The 21,767-nt window shown below is 38.0% G+C and overlaps 1 protein-coding gene across 16 annotated transcripts in view; it reads right to left on the bottom strand.

The window, feature by feature from the left end:
- mycbp2 (MYC binding protein 2) overlaps window positions 1-21,767 on the bottom strand; it is a 189,401-nt gene that overhangs the window by 155,334 nt on the left and 12,300 nt on the right. For all 16 annotated transcript variants that reach the window (XM_041198963.1, XM_041198964.1, XM_041198965.1 and 13 more), the window contains exons 2-6: window positions 15,344-15,419; window positions 11,705-11,920; window positions 10,612-10,765; window positions 8,457-8,653; window positions 5,905-6,147 (exon numbers count right to left, since the gene is read on the bottom strand). In XM_041198963.1, coding sequence (XP_041054897.1) covers window positions 5,905-6,147; window positions 8,457-8,653; window positions 10,612-10,765; window positions 11,705-11,920; window positions 15,344-15,419 — 886 coding nt within the window. The remainder of the gene's footprint in view (window positions 1-5,904; window positions 6,148-8,456; window positions 8,654-10,611; window positions 10,766-11,704; window positions 11,921-15,343; window positions 15,420-21,767) is intronic.

The raw sequence follows: 21,767 nt of genomic DNA, 5'->3' as shown, positions 1-21,767 counted from the left end.
TGTTATCCTCACAAATCAGTGTATATCTGTAAAGATATAGCTGTGAGTGAAGGGGTATTGTAATATATTTAATCTTTTCTTGTTTAATAAGTGTTTTATTCTTTTGTTAAAAGTTCATCAGCTGACTCCTGTGACTCCGTTCAGTTACCACTCTCCACATATCTAAACAATCAAATAAAAGTTAGGATCTATCAAGCCGGTTCCACCCTGGGATCAGGCTTGTTCAGTGGTAACCTCAGCTGGGATCATAAGAACATAAGAACTAAGAGCAGGGGTAGGCAATTCAGCCCCTCGAGCTTGCCTCGCCATGGCTGACCTCATTTCAGCCTCAACTCCAATTTCCCGCCATCTCCCCATAACCTTTCAACCCATTACTAATTAAAAATCTGTATCTCCTCAAATTTATTCAGCGTCCCAGCATCCACTGCACTCAGATAGTGAATTCCACAGATTCATGACCCTTTGAGAAAAGTAATTCCTCATCTGATTTAAATCTACCACCCCTTAGCCTAAAACTATGGCCTCTCCTTCTAGAATGTCCAAAGGGAAACATCCGCTCCACGTCTACTTTGTCTTTCCCCTTTAGCAACTTATATACCTCAATTAGATCTCCTCTCATCCTTCTAAACTCTAGCAAGTATAGGCCTAAACTGCTTAACCTCTCCTCATAAGACAAGCCCCACATCCCTGGAATCAATCTGGTGAACCTCCTCTGAACCGCCTCCAATGCAACTACATTCTTCCTCCAGTAAAGGGACCAAAACCATGCACAGTACTCTAGGTGCGGTCTCACCAATGCCTTGTACGGTTGCAACAGCACTTCCCTATTTTTATACTCTATTCCGTTAGCAATAAATGCCAAAATTCCATTTGCTTTCCTTATTACCTGCTGTATCTGCATACTAGCTTTCAGTAATTGATGACCGGGAACACCAAGGTCCCTCTGCACTGAAGCATTCTTTAGTTTCTCGCTATTTAAATAATAAGTCGCCTTTTTATTCTTCCGGCCAAAATGGATAACCTCACGCTTATCCACATTAAACTCCATCTGCCAAATTCTGCCATTCACCTAACATGTCCATATCCATTTGTAAATTTCTTATTTCTTCATTGCAACTCATTTTCCCACCTATTTTGGTGTCATCTGCAAATTTAGCTATGGTACCTTCTATCCCTGAATCCAAGTCATTAATATAGATTGTAAATAGTTGGGGGCCAAGGACCAAACCCTGTGGTACCCCACTAGTTACAGCTTACACCCACAGTGCTGTTAGACAGGGAGTTCCAAGATTTTGACTAATCCACTTCAAATACCGCCAGCCTTTCAAGTACCTCTTATCCGTCACATATGTTCTGATGATGCTACCTTCAAAAACAGTTCCTCTGACATGTCCTCCTTCTTCCTTAACCGAGGTTTTCCACCCACGGTCATTGACAGGGCCCTCAACCGTGTCCGGCCCATCTCCCGCACATCCGCCCTCACACCTTCTTCTCCCTCCCAGAAACATGATAGGGTCCCCCTTGTCCTCACTTATCACCCCACCAACCTCCGTATTCAAAGGATCATCCTCCGCCATTTCCGCCAACTCCAGCATGATGCCACCACCAAACACATCTTCCCTTCACCCTCCCTATTGGCATTCCGTAGGTATTGTTCCCTCCGGGACACCCTGGTCCACTCCTCCATCACCCCCTACTCCTCAACCCACACATATGGCACCACCCCATGCCCACGCAAAAGATGTAACACCTGCCCCTTCACTTCCTCTCTCCTCACCGTCCAAGGGCCCAAACACTCCTCTCAAGTGAAACAACATTTCACTTGCATTTCCCCCAACTCAGTCTACTGCATTCGTTGCTCCCAATGTGGTCTCCTCTACATTGGAGAGACCAAACGTAAACTGGGCGACCGCTTTGCAGAACACCTGCGGTCTGTTCGCAAGAATGACCCAAACCTCCCTGTCGCTTGTCATTTTAACATTCCACCCTGCTCTCTTGCCCACGTGTCTGTCCTTGGCTTGCTGCGTTGTTCCAGTGAAGCTGAACGCAAACTGGAGGAACAACACCTCATCTTCCGACTAGGCACTTTACAGCCTTCCGGACTGAATATTGAATTCAACAACTTTAGGTCTTGAGCTCCCTCCTCCATCCCCACCCCCTTTCTGTTTCTTCCCCCTTCCTTTTGTTTTTTCCAATAAATTATATAGATTTTTCTTTTTCCACCTATTTCCATTATTTTTAAATACTTTTAACTCTTTTACGCTCCCCCCCACCCCCACTAGAGCTATACCTTGAGTGCCCTACCATCCATTCTTAATTAGCACATTTGTTTAGATAATATCACCAACTTTAACACCTATGTGTTCTTTTGTTCTGTTGTCTGTGACATCTTTTGATGATCTGCTTCTATCACTGCTTGTTTGTCCCTACAACCACACCAACCCCCTCCACTTCTCTCCCCCCACCCAAACCCCACCCATACAGCTTAAACCAGCTTATATTTCACCCCTTTCTTGGATTCACTCAGTTCGGTCGAAGGGTCATGAGGACTCGAAACGTCAACTCTTTTCTTCTCCGCCGATGCTGCCAGACCTGCTGAGTTTTTCCAGGTAATTCTGTTTTTGTTTTGGATTTCCAGCATCCGCAGTTTTTTTGTTTTTACCTCTTATTTATATCTCATCAAATATCCTGACAACCTCCTGGTTCTCTATAGCTTAAGCAAAATCTTCTTCCTTGGTAAACATTGATGCAAAGTAAGCATGTAGTACCTTGGCCATGCCTTCAGGCTTCATTTTCACAAGATCGCCATTTTGAATCTCTGAATGTACCTGCATTAGTTACCCAAGGTTCCTTTGTTTAGAGACAATAAGGTGATCTCCTGTGCAGTCTGTCAATCCATACATTAATGTTTCAATTAAGCTGTTCCAGCCACAAACCACTTTCCCTTAATTACTGAACAAAGGCATTGACACAAAGTAAATCATTTCAGGAGAAACATTTTTCACTGAACAAGTGAAAAGGTGTGGCCAATTACGAGTATTAAAACAATGGAATTGCCACAAATAAACAGCTAGCTGCAGCAGTTATTAAATCAAATCTGAATCTACCAAAATACTGCAGAGCTCTCCCCATTTTCACATAACTGTTTACTCATTGGTGGTGCTCAAGCAAATTTATGTTGCACCTTTTTCATGATTCTAATAGCGTTCCTTCAATTTTTTTTCAGTATCAGGTGAACACTCAGTTACGTAAATAAAATTAAAGCACAAGAACATTAACTTCTAAACAAAAATAAAAATACCTGGAAAAACTCAGCAGGTCTGGCAGCATCTGCAGAGAGGAACACAGTTAATGTTTCGAGTCTGTATGACTCTTCAACAGAACGAAGTAAAAATAGAAATGAGGTTTGGGGTGCCCCCCCCCCCCCACCCCCCACCACTTAAACCAGCTTATATTTCATCTCTTTTCTATTTTTACTTCGTTCTGTTGAAGAATCATACAGAATTGAAACATTAACAGTGTTCCTCTCCGCAGATGCTGCCAGACCTGCTGAGTTTTTCCAGGTATTTTTATTTTGGATTTCCAGCATCCGCAGTTTTTTGCTTTTAATATTAACTGCTAAATATTTTGATGCAATACTTTACTGCCCAACCTAAAGTTGGTATTAGGCAACTTGGAACCTGTGCTCTGGTTTAGCCCTTTGGAAAACTTGCTTTTAGGGAAGATAACATCACAGAAAGGTTACAGCTATAATTTCCTCCTGGTTCCCTTCACTGTCATGAGTGGGTCACTGTAATGTCCAGGAGTCTGTTCAATTCCTTGATTGTTGGTCATATGACAGTAAATGACTAAGACACAAAAATACACAAATTTTGAAGAGATACACTACCAAATACAATCTGTAAAAACCCTGCAAGCTACAAAAAGGTTGAATGGTACTGGGAACGCACAGCAGCTACCTAAAAGTGCAGAAACCTTGTACAATTCTGCATCAATTGCTATATTGAATTGACATTTCTGAGATTGATTGCTGCAAATCTGATGCCATATGCTGCCTGGTTAAAGGCCACAACCCTGACGGTATTGAACTTTTGCTACTTAAACAATTTGCCTACTCTCAAGTATACAAAACAAGCAAAGATTTTCACATCATATATTTCAAGGCCAGGAGGAAGTCAACAAAGACACAGATCATCAACAACTTCTACTTTAAAAGAAAAATTAGCTTAACTTCCTCTTCAATGTGGCTAATTCCACAATTCCTCAAAGCCCCAAAGCTGCAGGAATATCCAGAAGTTAACCCAACTCAGTGTGCAGAATTTGAAATCAGGGGAAAGAAATTCTACAACTCTACAAGAACTTGTGCAATATTGTTAGGATGCAGTAGCATAATAGCTATACAGGATGGCAAACCAGATGTTGAAATGATAATAAGGAATTATTGTGAAAACGGATTTAAAAAAATATTTTTGGGAAATATTGTGTTATGCTGTGAAGGCTGTATAAATAATTTAAGATGGGGAAAGGTTACTACAAAACAAGTTGTCTGGGAGGTTTAAGGCATGAAATACTACAGGAGCTGGGTCTGCACATCTGCAATAAGACATTATGGTTGAGGTGGTAGGTTGGATCTAACATTTGCATTTTTGATAAGTTGAGAGTTCATTTGAATATCAAAGCAAAGTCAGAGGTGAAAAGAAGCATGTTTGCATCTTGCAGGAGTTCCATGGGTAAATAGGAGAGGGTATATTATATTTTATTGACCTGAAAGAGACAAAATCGCAACATGAAAGATTTTATATTCAGAATGATTTGAGTTTCAAAGAGGTGCGAGAACAATGAAACTTGAGATGAAAGGGAGGGAAAAGGTATTTTAGCTGTAGAGCTGTTAGCTATAGCTCCGGGCTAGAGAAAATGCAATTTGAACTAACCATCCAGTCAAGCCAGAAAAGTATTGGGCTGCAAAAAGCAGTCTTGTTTTAGAGTTTTGGATTTCCACAGTTGAGTGGGAGAAAGTTTAAGAGGTCACATGGTACGCCTTTATTAAAGCTACAGCAGTTTGCCGTGGGTAATATTATCGGATTTTTATAGTTAAACATCTATAAGGGAGCGTTGCTTCGAAGGCGTTTACTTGTGAGTTTGACCAAGTAGAGTGTCTTTTTGGGGGAATGTTTCGTAAGACTAATTTTAACTGTGCAACTGTAATCTTGTGTGATTAAGTTTTCTTTTATTCTTGTCAATAAAACTTTCACTTTTAATTTTTAAAATCCCAGAAGTGTTACTGGACTTCCTGCTGCTGAGATCAGTATGTTTTCTTCTCGTTTTCAAAATACAAAAACAAAAGGTAAGCCAAGTTTCCCTCTGGGATTTGCTTTGTGTAGCAATTAACATCTGTCATAACACTATGAAATTGAGTTTGATTGAACAATCTAGGCTGGCACCTGTACAAATCAACTTGCAAGCTGCTTCATATTTCTATCATTCAAAACACAACTGGCTCACTAATATTCTTCAGGAAACAGAACCTATGTCCCTACCTCATCTGACCAAAGCAACGCCAGCCCTACACTACATGGTCAACTGTAATGCCCTACGAGATGGTCTGCCAAGTTAAATCAGATGCACAAACAATTGCTATGATGCAGGGCAACAGGGCAAGACCACCACTATGGCTCAATCATAAACTACAGAAGCAATGGTTTGAAGCAAACAGATTATGGCAAGACAAAAAGAACCAGCCAAGCCAGAGCGCATGGCTTAGCCTCAACATCAAACTTCTGGGGATGTACTGACCACTTACTGATGACACATCAAACATTTCTTTTCCAATATATATATATATATATATACACACACAACTTTAAAACAGTTTGTAATAGCACTATTGTAAAAATGTTTACTTACCCTGACTGTCCCACTGTAACCAGAACCAATTTTGTACAATCCGTCTTTAGCCAAAAGATACAGGAATGAGCCATCACTCTGCAGTAGACACCAATCATCTTCATCTGTAAATATCTCTTTAAGAATCCATTTGTGCATTAAAGCTACCTTCTTTATTCCATTAGTGAACCAGTCCTGTATTTGAATTTTTCCAACTAAGACTGCTTGCACACTCCTTTGCAGAGCGTTTAGAATGGTTGGCACCTAAGAGCAAGTAAAACTGAAATATTAAGTTGAGCAATCACACAAAAATGCTGACAAGGTAGAGCCACTAACTGGATAAGCTGAAAATCAAGCTGCAGTAGCTTCATTTAATGCAAGATGCTTATTAGATATGCATCATATGGAAATATATTACAGTTGCAATGAGCAAATTCAGTGGGCATGGAATACTTAACTCCATGAAGTCAGGACAAGGAAATAGGCCATCCATTTGATTAGCACACCAAATTCTTCCAATGGCTTGTGTACCCTCACATATGTGTAAATAGTTTTCCTTTATGAAATAGGTCTTACATTAAGTCAATTTTCACATATCAAATAATTGATTCTAAAACCTCCATAATACCTTGAATGACATAATCATATAGGATCTTTAACATAATCGAACATCCTAGTGCTTCACAGGGGTTACTTAGAGGGAAATAGGTGGGCTTACTGATAGCATGGATGCGTGATTGAAACATCATCCTCAGGGTCAAATAGGACACTGAGGTAGTGAACAGTCTGGTTCAGCCTCAATGTTGCCAGGGGAAGGGATGGAGTCAGTAGTTATGGAACAGAGTTTCTGATAGGAACCAAAGGCACTGGCTTCAATCTTCTCAATGTTAAATTGGAATTAATTTCTGCTCATCCAATACTGGATGTTGGACAAAAAGTCTGAAAATTTAGAGACAGAGTGGCCGAGAGAGGTAGCGGTGAAGTACAGCTGGATGTCAGCAGTAAACATTTAGAAACTGACATTGTGTTATAAGATGAAGGCACCAAGGAGCAGCATGTAGATGAGATATAGGAATGTGACCAATTATAGATCCTTGGAAAATGCCAGAGATAATTGTGCAGAAATGGAAAGCGAAACCATTGATGGCAATTCTCTGGCTATGCTTAGATAGATAAGAATGGAACCAAGCATATGCAGCCCCATCTAACTGGATGATAGTGGAGAGGCAATGTAGGAGAATGCTGTGATGAACTGCATCAAAGACTTAGACAGATCAAGAAGGGATAATGAACACAATTAGGGAACCTATCCTTTTCAATGTGTCATGTTTTAGCCAGAAAACTTTATTAGGCTTTGTAGGGCCAGCTACATATGCCTCCAATTTGCTTGACCTGCCAACAGTCAAAATTAGCACAAAGGTAGCAGGAGTGTAACGACAATCTAAACTTTTACAAAGTTTTTCTTATTTAAAATTATACTTAGCAAGTTAATTGAATTAATAGTGATGTGAAAAGAATGCATTTTTGTTTAATACATCCTTCATTAAAAGCACGTATGGTATAATTTAAACCCTATCCCCAGAGATCTTTGCTATTGTGGAAATGACCATTATGATGGTTCCCATTAGTACAAAAAATAAGTAGATTTCACACAGGATGTAGTCTGAAGTAAAATTGGTCTCAGCATTAAATACACATTTACAAAGCTTTATACTTGGGAAAAAATATATATAATTTAAGTGTCGTGAGCTAAGAATTCAATATGAGAGGATTGTATGGAAAGTGATTCAGTAAATCAAAGATTTACTGATTCTTGGGCACTTGCGAGCTCTCAACTCTCTATAAAGTCCAAGCCATTGGTCTCATATCTGGAGGTCTTTCAGCACCCCTCTCACAACAGAAAGCTTATTGTACAGTCAATCCATTACTCAGCTTCAAATTAAGTCATATTCTTTTAATGACATCTGTTCTGCTTCCTAATTTCCAGATATAAAACCTTAGATCGCTTCCTCCGTGCTGTGACACCAATGCACTGAGATAAGCACTCACCTGCAGTCTCCTTAACTTCATTATTTTTAGATTCCCAATGCTTTGGACTTTACCTTAGTCTGACTTTTCTTCAAATAATATTCTAAAACCCAAGCTAAGCATCACCTAATTACATTACACCTTACCATGTACTTTTGACTGTATCTTCATTAAGAACCTTTGCCTTTTACCTTGACTTTGCAACAAAAAAAACTTACATATCAGTGTTGCAATAAATTCACTCAACAAACTCATATCCCACCTCGAGCTTACATGTTATTGTTGCATTCAATCCCTCAAATTATTCAATCATATCTTGGCTAATCTGCATTTCAAGTCCTATTTATCCACCTCATTGCCATATCCTTTGAATATCCTCACCCAACAAAAATCTATCAAAGTCAGGTCTTCAAAATTTCAATTGATGTAGAATCTATAGTTTTTTTGGAGGGCAGCATTTTAAATTCACTAGAATGACAAAAGATAAAGCCTAAGCAAATTTAGGAAATTGAAAAAAAACAATTTTCCAAATAAAATCAAGTTACCTGAATAGGTTGGCAAGCATGGCTGCCATTACTGGTAAGAATTGCTGACACAGCCTGTAGAATCTTGCCCGTATCTCCCCAAGCAACTACCAAACTGAAGAGGCAGGCACAAGATAAAGCGGTCAGTGACTGGCTGATATTGTCTGCCATTCCAGTGCTTCTTATTGTTGTTTCCAACAATAAATGGAAAAGAGATTCTGTGGACAAAATCACATTAACCATCAACTAAGACTCATATTACTCGGATATAATTGGCTCAATTAATCATTCTGATTATTCAGAGTCAAATAAATATAATCAGATCTTTCACTCAACCTGCATTTCAGAAATATTAATTTGAGGGGAACCTTTGCCCGCCCCATCTTTAATTATGAGCTTACCACAGACATGGACCAGAGAAAATACATCTGCTCTCAAGCTTCCAATTAAGTTACTAAAACCAGAATTCATGCAAGCATAGACCCTCCCTATTGTCAGCAAGCATCCACTGTCAACTTAGCATTCCCACACGGCGACACTGCCAAAACTAGGAATTCACAAACGTGAAACATAAGCATGAACTACAAGTGTAAACGTTGGAAGCTTTACTTGTTAATTATACCAACAGCCAATCAGGAATAATGAAGTGGATGTTGTCTCTGATTTTTGAGATACAACTTTCTTCATTTGATTCATTTGGAAATCAGGATGTTAACTTCTGCTATTCATATTTTAATGCAAACTTTAAAAATGCAAAAAAAAATCTAAATATCCAATTTGTTTCTCAAGACCAAGCTCTTCTAACTTGTTAATGGCTGCTGCCGTACATCTAAATGGCCTGGATTTGTGTGGTCAACACTGAAGTGACGGCGATAGCCACTGACCTCAAAGGGAAATGGCCACAAAGATCCAGCATCTCTGTGCAACAGATTTCACTTTTTCCCGAAGTTAATTTGAATCTGGTGTAAACAATTCAAGGGGCTCTCCAGGAGTCCATCAACTAGGCAAGCAGTCAATCACAATGGAATGTCCACAGACAGCAAACCAGAAAGTAAAATGCACTGGTTATCCCTTCACTTTTATTAAATTTTACCAAGAGTGAAATAAGTGATTGGGACATACACATTCAAAGTTTAAATATCAAAACATTTTTAAAAAACTTAAAACTAGGCATTTAACCAGAATGGTACATAAATGTAAAGTTAGTTTTCCAGGGCCAGAGAGGGTCTTCAGCAATAGTTATGACTTCATGCACCATTAAACCCCAGTTGCACCTCATTGACAAGGAGTAACTTTATGAGGGTTGTCAACTGGGATATCATAGAGTGAAAGGAGAGCTTCTGGCAAGTTCAGTGATTTTTAATTGATTACAGCCGCTGAAGACACCCAATAAAGAAGCATAGAATCACTGACAGTAACTTCTGGATTCCCATGTTCACTACAAATGTGTGGATTCCAAAAGTTGCTGCTAGCTCCAGAGGAGTAGCGATGGTGAATGTTGACAGATTCGCCATCATTTCTACTGCAAAATCCGGACCATTAACTGAAGCATTTTACAACATGATGAATAAAATTTTCTACATTTTTTCCCAGCTTTCATATGCATTGTACAATTTTGGATAACTAGCTGAAGCTTCATTTAACACTTCAAAACTCTGGTAATTTACTTCCTTCTTTACCACTGCACGACATGCACTGAATATCATAAAAACATACTAAATCACTAATTTAGTTTTACTGCATTACTTCATTCATCAAACCCCTTACTCGAACCTGCCTCAATTTTGATATGTTTAGGAAGACCCCATTAGATCTTCTGGACGGAATCCTAGGAATACCAGAGGACACTATCCAAAAGGATGGGTAAAATAGTTATGTCTATGAAGTACAGCGCAACACTGATAGCAATGATGGACAATTTTGCACCACTGTCTAGGATAAAATAGCCTGCATGAACACTAGCATTGTTGGGATGAAGGGAAAGGCAAGTGTTGAAATACAAATGCAATAATTTCTGCTACAAATATACAGCCAGCCACTCCTTAAGTGAGGGCTCTCTCTAAGTGTACAGTACAGCCTTATCAGGCAATCCAACTAATATTTATTTTGTTAAACATAGTTCATTAAAATGTTCAATATCTCAATAGTTCCAAATTTAGCTAGTTATTAACTTTACCTAGAACATCAGGTGGTTCTGACTGGAGACCTTCTGGTTGTTGCCCCTGAAGCATGTCAAGTAGAGCCTGTAAACTTCTCAGACACAATGCAGGATGAGAGAACCGTGTTTCTTTTATAAGCTCAAATACACCACAAAGTCCAATTCCTATGATCTGTTAACACAAGAATTTATACAATTGTACACTTATAAATAACAATTAATATACGTCAGCTGTGTTTAACTTTTCTATGGGACGAAAAAACATTCACTCTTGCTACAATTCAAACCATTGTACATTACGATTGGATCTCTCCAAGCATTGTTTATTGTAGAACAGTCTTTTCTCTGACTTGCAAAAACAGAAGGAATTGTATCATTTAGTCTATATATGATATGATAGTGTATATGATAGGAAGCAGGGTCTCTTTGAAGCAGCAAGGTGAAATTATCACTGTAGGTTATTTTAATGGCGGTATTGTGAAATTAATTTTTTTTTAGAATGAGCATGTTAAACAATATTTCCAGTACAGAAGTTGAGCTTGTTGGAGAAACAAAGGTGGCAGATGAAAGAAAATACGATATTGGGAATTATTTGACTGACTTCTCTTCAGATTGCACTCTGCTGAATATTAAGTTTTAACCATACGTACTGATTATTAGTTCCCATCACAATTGGCCATGAGTTAATTAGTGCATTCCATAGAGGTTCAGTTGTGATTTGTCACTGCCTAAGTATAAAATTTCAACAATTCAAGTACATTTTTAATTTTGCATTGTGTCTGGGAAAATTAGATATTATATATTAAAAAACCTAGCAAATAAAGTGTTCAGCCGAATTGTAAGACAATTGCATTAAGATTCAGGCAGATCACTGCAAAATCATACAATTATTTCTTAAGTTTTAAAAAAATTCTTCCTCATCCTCTTTTCCCAACACACAATCTTTCAGTTTTATCAGGAAATTTGATGAAAGATTACTGACCTGAAACATTAACTCTGTTTCTCTCACCACATATGATGCCTGACCCGAGTGTATTCAGCAATTTCTGTTGTTCTTTCAGATTTCCAGTATACACTGTTTTGCTTTTGTAATAGAATTTTAGCTGCTTACCTTGGGTAGTTTAATTGAAGGCTCCCTTGATTCCTCCTCCTCATCACTGTCCGACTCTCCACTCTGAATAGAATTCTTTGAGGCCAAAGTCAGGGAGGCTTCTTTCCGTTGCCATTCCAAGACACATTGGCGTACATTGCAGTAAACATTGAAGGCCGAGGGGTTGCTATGGACTTTGATATCTGGAATAGGCGATGCGTTTTCCAAATTCTCAGTCTGAAGGAGAAGCCATAATTCAGAATCCTACTGCATCGGTAATAATGAAAATTCTTGAACAAATTTTATGGCTCATCACTCATGCTTATCCAGAGCATAAAAATCATGAGCTGTAATCAACATAGGTCATGCTTCACAAATGTATTGAATTTGATGCAACCAAGGGCAGACAAGGTGTATCCAGCAAATAAAATTTAGTTGGGATTTTCAGGGACTACTTGGCAATTTCTTTATCATCAAAACTGCTACTCTGTGAGTATTAATCGTGCTTATATAATTAAAAACCGGTATAAAATTAAAAACTAAGCAGCAAGTAGAATATACTCTGGTGTGATGGACAACAATGGACAGCCTAGCTCTGCAATGTTAGGTCACTTGGCTTTTATATTGTTCACAAGGGAAGGTTACCTTCTTGCATTATAAAATGTAGTCATGATGTGAAGGGAGGGAGAGGAGGGAGAGAGAGCAAAAGAGGGAATAGTGAAAATGTTTTGGCTGAGGAGGCCCAGCAGAAATTCATATGATCCAATGAGATCTCATGATTGCTGAAATTGATTATTCATATTGCGCACAGCGTATATGAATGGCAACTGCCAGTTATTTTGTATGTGGAGAAGATGCATCAAGATTGTTAAAAGGCTAGTGATCTTTCCAATTCTTAATGGACACTGCCAGCCAAATGGAAGACATTCAATACAACAGTCATTCAAGATCTCAGTATTCTGAAAAGGAAGAAGCACCATATGCCCAATTAGGAGTAACGGATGAATCATTGCCTTCTGGAGTGTTGTTTTAAAATAAGACTGATGCTTAACCTTTGCAATGGTCATTAAAATCTAACTATGTAGAACAGATAAGGCCAGACCAACCTTCTACTTCCAGTGTTACCTTGTCAACATTCCTAATTTCAAAATCTCACCCATGTGCATATGATTCAGAGTACAAGTTATACCCAAGCAGTAATAATTTAATTTTCAGGCAGTGGAAATTTTAATTAAGTTAATATGTTTATTTCTTAAAACTTTAGTAATACATTTTTTCTCTGTTTCTTGCCATCTCAGAGTTCTTAAACATTTAACTTTGAAAGCTTCAAGAAATTAAGTAATAGAAAAGGAAAATTTTATTAAAGAAAACTCAAATTTTTCATCAATAATAATGGTGAGGCTAAAAGCACTTATTATGGAAGAAAGCAGATAGCGCCCACACATGCAGTCAAATATGGAAATCAGGAGGCTGCTGTCTGATATGCCCTGCTCTTCTCCAAGCTTCACTACACCTGTACTTCACTGCAAAACATGGCATTCAAACACAGAAAGGGCATGAAGTTAAGCTATTCATCCAGGAGATACACTACTAAACATGCCAAAAATGTTAGAGTTGGGCATTTAAGTGGAGGTGAATTTTTAACAGCTCACTAAGTCTTAATTACTGCCAAGCCACCTCTCTTGCACTAAAAATTCACTTTTACAAAAAGTCGCATTCATTAAGATATTAATTATTGTTCGAGATTTTAAAAGGCTTAATATTTTTCACTTTTTCTGTCTCATCTCTTCTGAAATCTCAATTTTTATTTCTCTCCATTTCAGTTTCTGTACATGAACTTTTGAATTAAATACTTTAACTTACACTTCCATATTCAGATTTTGTACCTCAGCAGAAACTCTTCGATGGTATTTAAGGAGTCACACAACTCCTTTCTAATTATTGCAAGCCCCAATGCAAAAGCCCACAAAGTCTGTGCGAAACTAAATGAAATGAACAGTTACCACCATTCCTTTACCATTGAACACAAAATCTCGGCTCATGTAGCATTTCATGGCAATTCAACATCATTTAAACAGGGTTTTAAAAGTGTTCTGAGCACCAAAGGCCCTTTTGGGGAAGATGGCATATTAGTAATTTTTTTCTCCCTAAAAACTGCATTATTTAATTCTATTTGGGCATACGATAACATTAACTTGAATTCTAGACATAATACATTTAGTCAGGTCAGTCAATAGCTGTTATTCTAAGCAATATGCATGAAGTGCTTTGTTTGGGAAAAGTCAAGAACTTTTAGACATATCTATTTAGCTTCTTTTTCTTATTTAAAGAAAAGAGACAGTCTTCCATTCAAGTATAAATAGTCCCGATGTACTTTTAATTACCTGTATGAAGGACTATCTTAAAATCACAGAAAAACAGTACAGAAAAAGTGCACCTGGCCCATCATGCCTGCGCTGGCTCTTTGTAAAAGCTATCCAATTAGTGCCACTCCCTTGCTCTTTTCTCATTAGCCCTGTAAACATTTTTCATTCAAGTATTTATCTAATTCCCTTTATTGAATAAGCTTCTGCCATTGTTTCAGACAGTGCTTTCCAGGTAACAACTCTCTGCATAAAAAGAAAGTCACATCAGCTCTGCTTCTTTTGCCGATCACCTTAAACCTGGGTCTGCTGGTTACTTATCCTCCTGCCACTGAAAGCAGTTTATCATTCTCTATTCAAAACCGTTTATGATTTTGAATACTTCTGTCAAATCTCCTCTTAACCTTTTCTGCTCTAAGTAACACAACCCCAGCTTCTCCAGCCTTTCCATGTAACTAAAGTCTCTCATCTCTGGTACCATTCCAATAAATCTAACCTACAGCTTCTCTAAGGCCTTGGCATCCTTCCTAAAGTGTAGTGCCCAATGAGGTCTACCCAATGTTTTATTAAGATTTAGCATAACTTCCTTGCTTTTGTACTTTATGCCTCTCTTAATAAAGCCAAGTTCCCCAGCAGCCTTCTCAACTTGCCCTGCAACATTTAAAGATTTGTATACATATATCCCAGGTTATTCTGTTGCTGCATCCCCTTTAAAATTGTATAATTTTACACTGCCTGTCCTCATTCTTCCCATGAAAATATATCACTTCACACTTGCATGTTAAATTTGATCATGTCTGTCCATTTCACCAGTCTATGTTCTCCTGAAGTCCGTTACTATCATCCTCACTGTTGACTAAATTTGAGTTTTATAACATCTGCAACCTTGAAATTATGGCCTATGTACCCAAGCTCAAGTCATTAGTATTTGTCAAAAGGAACAGTGGCCCTAATACTGGCCCATGGGGAGCACCACGGCAGAATCTCTTCATTCTGGGAAAACAACCGTTCACCAATATTCTTTGCTCCTTAGCCAATTTTGTATCCGGGTTGCCACTGTTCCACTTCAGTCCCATGGGCTTTAATTTTGCTTACAAATCTACTGTGTGGTAATATATCAATATAGCAAGAGAGGGCGTTGGAGGGGTTGAAAGGTTTAGGGAGGAAATTCCAGAGTGTGGGGCCTATGCAGGTGAAGGTTGTATTTTCATATTAATTATTCCTAACCACAAGCCATTACCTACTGCCCAGTGCAGTTTTTTTCTCTTCAAACTGCTGAGCAAAGAGATGTACTTGCCTTTGTTCGTGTTTTCACTTTGGACTTGGTCTTCTGCTTCCTTTTAAGTTTTTTCTTGCTCAAAGCTTTTTTATTTCTGGAACAATAATGAACAACTTGAGAACTAAAGCTACATTTACACAAGTTAATCCTTGCAGCCTTCGCCTCCAGAAAAAAACAGGTTTATTTTTCAATAAACAACTAAGCAACTTAAAACCAATATATTGGAAGGTTTAATATAAATTTGAAATTATCTAGCTATAATTTTGTACTGATGATTATCTTATTAGTGCTGCACTAATATAATTGCTGTGCTCACTATTAGAGCAGAAACATAAAAAGAATAAGCGTACCTTCAAGTTTAACAATTTGACACTTCAACAATTTGCTGATAAATATCTATTTTATGCACAAAATAAAGTACAGTCATTTTGTAAACACTTGTCCACCTTAATATACGTGAGCCAGTAAATGGTTTTTAAAAGGGCAAAAAAAACTAAGTGGTTTTTATGACAGATTGTAACTCTGGGCACTGCATTTTCTTCAATGCACAGTACAATCGTTGTTCTCATTGATTTCCAAGAACAAGAAAACAGCACAACTGTTTGAAGTAAACAAATAATTTGCCATACCTCATGGATAGCGCTGAGTCTGCATTTTGAAGTGCACATATGCTGTGCTGTACTTTGGTTTGCCCACAAACCCTGCCCCCACAGTCAAATCCTCTGGCTCACTTTCCAGTGCAAATAGACTAAGCCCAGTACTTTGGACTGTTTCAACAACCTTTGGTCTTTCAAGTTTGAAAATGGAGAACTGGTTTTGTGTTTGGATATGCAGCAATGTTTGACAACATGATAATATTTTAAAAACTGAAATTTTGAATAGTACAAAAAAGCTCGGACAAAGAAGTTGTGCCTGCAGCATAAACTACTTCAAAAGTTGATTTGCCACCTAAATTAATGGTGAATTTTGACAAATAAACAGGAGCCCTCACTTGTTCTTGGACTCAGGGCCTTCCATTGGAAAATCAAGAGTTTCTTCATTGCAGATGCCACAGGGGAAACTAAGTGGAACAGTTTTCAATGTGTATTGTTCAAGCATGCAATTTACAGTACAATAGATCACTACCCATAGATTCTACTTCAGAAACACCTAGTTCCATTACAGTAGCATTGCCCATCTCTGTCCCCATTTCAACCCACCCACTGCTAAATCCCTTATCCATGTTTTTGTTAGCTTCAGGCTGAACTACTCCAATGTTCTCCTGACCAGCCTCCTATCCTCCATTCTGCACAAATTTGAGCTCAGCCAAAACTCTGCTGCCCATATCTTAACCTGCACCAAGTCCCGCTCACCCACCATCCTATGCTCACTGACCTACATTGGCTCCCAATGCATCAACACCTCAGTTTTAAAGTTCTCATTCTGGTGTTCAAACTCCTTTATTGCCTCGTTTCTTCTTTATCTCTGAAACCTCCTCCTGCCCTTTAAGCCTCCTAAAACTCTACATTTCTCTAACTCTGGGCTCCTACACAACCCCGGCTCCATTTGCCTCACCAACTGTCTGGATGCTAAATTCTAGAATTCCCCTTCTCAATCTCTTCAATTCACTCTTCCCCTGTAAGATCCTTATTAAAACCTATTTCTGACCAAATTTTTAGCCACCCCTCTTAATATCTCCTCCTTTGGTTCAATGTTAATTCTCATCCTATGCTTTTCGAAACAGCTTGGGATATGTTCCTACGTTAAAGGCACAGTAGAAATACAAGTTGTTGTACTGCATCAGATTCCTGACCTTCACGAGCAGAAAAGACCTTCAATCTTTCATTTTCCTGAGGAAACATTCCATGTAAAATGCTTCCTTTGGAAAAAATAATCTACTGGTTTACATATAGAATAGGAAAATTATGCACTATCTGGCAATCCGTCTCCCACTTCACTACCTTGAAACTTCTCCAGCAGACAAGTCACGGCCACTTCATGTCTCATCAGTTTTGGAAACTTGTGGGAAATTGTAAGGACACTTATCACTGTGGCATTGATATCGATTTGTTATAGCATGCACAGAACACTTTTTCACGATTCAGGTATGGCATTTACAATGAAGAAACATGCCTCTTAACATTTTCTGCTGTAGGCTTTAAGTTCAAGAAAAATTGAGAACAAACCTACATATAAGTATCTCGTCAATTACTCAATATAATCAATATAATTTCATCATAAAATGTACAATTTTAGGCATACATCATTGTTCTGTTCAAACTGAATTATAGTTTTTATGCCCATGAATTTAGGACTGTCATTAATGACTTCAAGTTATGTGGATTCACACTCTATCTATCAAACAACAAATGATTACAGTAAAAAAGAATAATCTGGACAAGGCTTGACTACAAATGCTTTTTTGAAAATATCTAGGAGTGAACTACCAAAATGCTAACACTAAGATAAGTAACATTAAGGATTAAAGGAATTTTATTGTAACAAATACACTTTACAGGAGCTCATCTAAACTCCATATGTTACATTTATTTTTCATCAGATTCAAAGTATCAAAATTCAACATTTCTCCTTATTAATGTAGTTTATTAACAGTAAATCATTGTAATTTACTGTACAACTTTACATCCCTGCATTGTACATTCCTAACCACTTGGAAAACCTAACCTATCATTGCTGTATCAGTTCCATTGATTTAAATAAATGCATTATTTCACTTTTTCCTTTCTACATCTTTTTCTTATAAAGTTTGCCTTAGATTGAGACTCATGTCCTTGCCCCCACTCCTAAATCACCCAAGTCCCTCAGCCAAAAAGGGAATCAAGCAACTTGTGCTTCACAGATGTAAACATAGAATGAAAAAAGCCCTTTAGCCCATTTCTTTGCATCATATAAAATATGGGCTCAATAACAACCATTTAATCATCCAAAATATTTTCTGTATTAAAGCTTCCTCCCTAAGGATAATACATTGTAACATTGGGGGGAGATGGTGGCGTAGTGATACTGTCACTGGCCTAGTAATCCAGTGGCCTTGGCTAATGCTCTGAGGACAAGACTTCAAATCCCACCACAATAGCTGGTGAAAATTAAATTTAATTAATAAAAGAAAAATCTGAAATATAAACTTAATCTCAGGACCACGACAACGATCATCAATTGTTGTAAAAACCCATCCAGTTCACTAATGTCTTTTGGGGAAGGAAATTTGCTATTCTTACCTGGTCTAGCCTATATGTGACTCCAGACCCACAGCAATGTGGTTGACTCTTAACCCTCTGAAATGCCCTAGTAAGACACTCAATTCAAACGCAATTAGGGATGGGCAACAAATTCTGGCCTTGCCAGCGACGTCCACACACCACGAAAGAATTTAAAAAGGCTGGTAGCCTAAGTTAATCAGACTTCCCACTTTCACTATCTGAGGGAAACACCTTATATATTTCAAGACAGCACCTCCTAACATCCAAATTAAAACCGCAGGCATACATAGCCAATTACCAAATTACATAGCAAATTACCAAAGACAAGAATACATATTCTACACAAAATGGCACAATAGTGCAAAAATGTTTAGGGTAAGCAATTCAAGACAGAAGCCTATCAAAATAACATGAGCAAAGAACAAACTGAACATATCCAAGTGGTATTAAAAAAAAAGTTGCATTTAATGTCTTTAACAGGGAAATTTCTACAATTTGTATATGACCAGAAATATACAAGGTGATGCTATTATGGTTTAAAATAAAAAGGTTCAAGTGTAAGTTGTTTCCCAGTTGCAGGCAGGCTACCTGGTCTGCGTATTATCTAGGCTACAGTTAACTTTATTTGAACCAATTGGGTAAAATCATTCTGCCCGTAACAGCAATTGGAATTTGAAGACCAGGCACTAACTAACTTCCGTAAGCCAAGTTAACTAAAGCCCCAAATAGCCAAGATAGCCTCATTCCCTTAATATCGCTGGTTAATATCTTAATTATGTGTTCATTGAAAGAATCTGATCTTGGACAATGAAACCTGCCTTTTAGGTTCCAGAAAGTTGTACATGAGTCATGGGATTTTATTCCATCTATAACTACCTGTTTCAAACAATCTATTGCTTACAAACCAACTAAATAGAGTCGTTGTGGGGTCACCATCCATGTATCATTTCCAAGGTGAGAAAATAACCTATGGCAAAAATACCAAAACTTGAGCTTTAATTATTTTGCAACAGTTTACATCATTTTTAAGCATCTTAACACCAGACTCACTGCAGTCTTATGTTGGTGAATTTTGTTTGTAAATAAATTTAGACTGAACAACGCAACGTGATATTGTGATACTAACCGACCTTTGGAGGCGGCAGCGAATTTGTGTTGTTTAAATAGCAGGAGTTCCCTGGATCTACAGCTGGTCGCTCCAGTGTCAGGTCCTTAGCCATTGTATAACTGCAGTCTAAATTTAAATGACTCAAAATTTGATAGTTCAAGTTGGTAATTTCTTGCTTCCCAATCAAATTAGTATGCACTTCTCTGGAGAATTAAAATTTCAGGTGTAAGCATTGGCAGCAGTGTCAACTCTCCCAGACATAAGGTAGTGGGTTCAAAGCCTCATTAGAAATTTCAGCACAAATGAGTGCTACCTGTTTCAGGTGCCATCTTTCATTTAAGATGTCAAACCATCTGCTCTCTCAGGTGAGCATAAGGATCTCATAGCACTTTTAAGTAGCCTGACCAATATTTATCTCAACCAGCATCCCTAAGGAATAGATTATGGGGTTGTTGATCGTACTTATGAGTGGAACCTTATATGCATGTTGGCTAATGTATTTTTTTTTTACCTACAAAGAAATGGCTACACATCAAAAAGTACTTCATTCTCAATGTTGCAATTTGGTTCTGAACAGTGAAAAGCATCAACTAACTGAAAGCTCTTTCTTGCTTATCCATCTGACTCATCATGAAACACAGACACTATCCTGTGCTTATGTAACATAATTAGCTCTCCAACTAGGCAAATTAGAAAAAAATCCAGTCCAGAAGGAAATGCTGCATTTCCTTTGAAACATATTCACCTTCCATTCAATATAGATGATCAAGCCATTGCAGGCATCTACCTTTAAAAAGTCACTAGGCTTGACAACTTGGCTTCAGCTACTTATGTGGTGTCAGGAATTTTATTGTCCCAGTTGATATTTTGAACGTGAATGCAGATATGCTGACCCAAATCTCTATCATAGAGCAGTGTGCTCAGAAAGCATATGTACACCCATACCTTGATCCCCACTGATAATTTCTTGTTATTCCATACATGCTTAGTCAATTAGCTAAATATGATTGCTGCAATTCCAATGCAAAAACTTAGCTCATAACCTGGAGGAATGTTATCCAATTCTATTTATCCTAAGTAGAACAATTTCCACTATGATATTAAGTATTGAAAAGCCTGGTGCAATCAACATACCTCACACCACAAAAACTCTTCTTTAGGCTGGTTAGTTCAAATTCATTGCAAGCTTGCAAAAAGCTGTGTATTGCTGTTTAAGCATCACTTCATGAGGAGCACAGATACATCATCAGTGAAAAGAAGTCATATCAACTGATGTTTAATTTTACTTTTTGGTCTTTGTCGTGTCTAGGTTTGAGTTTTCCATTTGATCTTGTTTAGCATAATAAACCTTCAGCATAACAGAACAGCACAGAAAATAAGCTAAAGAGTGTTGCTGCAAAAACATATCCATTTGACATTACTTCTGATTTCAAAGCTGTCAGATTGATTGCAACACTCCAGGATAATGGAGTGTATCACATCACTGTACAAGATTCAATTGCAAAGAACCTGTGTTGGATACCTTGAAAATAATCATTCTCTTTGGTCTCATGATCTGCAGACACTATTCCCCAAATTCTGCCTAATGCTAGGGAAATAGAAACATTTGGAATAATATACAACCGGCATCTATTCTCAGTTACCAAAACAGAGCAATTCAAGATCCTTCAATTCATGAAAGGTTGGAATCCTTCTGTCCTTATCTGGAGCCTGTAAGGATTGACCTTGCATTAACTGCACTTGGAAATTTTACTCCCAGCAAACGCAAGGCCCCCTAAAAGGCCTCCCACATGAATCCAAAACTGTATAAACCAGTGATCTACAGGCAGATGCCAATTCCTGTGAGCTTGAACACTACCAGTGTATGATTCAACCAAAGTACTTGATGAAAAGTTCAAGTCCACACATCTTTGGGCCACCCAGCCACCAGTCGATCTTTCTTCAGCATAAAAGGAGCTCATGATAGGTCCATGATGGGCTGACCATGAAGCAGCGTAAAGTCCAGAGATTTTCTTACCCAAGTGTGCTTCCACTGAACAAAAAAACTCCATACACATTGCTGCCCTCTACAGCTTGCCAAAAATGAATTATGGGAGCCCAGGTGGCAACTGCGTCAACTAATACATATAGGTAT

Source organism: Carcharodon carcharias, chromosome 11 (assembly GCF_017639515.1).
Source record: "Carcharodon carcharias isolate sCarCar2 chromosome 11, sCarCar2.pri, whole genome shotgun sequence".
In the NCBI taxonomy this organism is placed as follows: Eukaryota; Metazoa; Chordata; class Chondrichthyes; order Lamniformes; family Lamnidae; genus Carcharodon; species Carcharodon carcharias.
The sequence above is the reverse complement of the archived record's forward strand: the minus strand, read 5'-3'. Positions and strand labels throughout refer to the sequence as shown.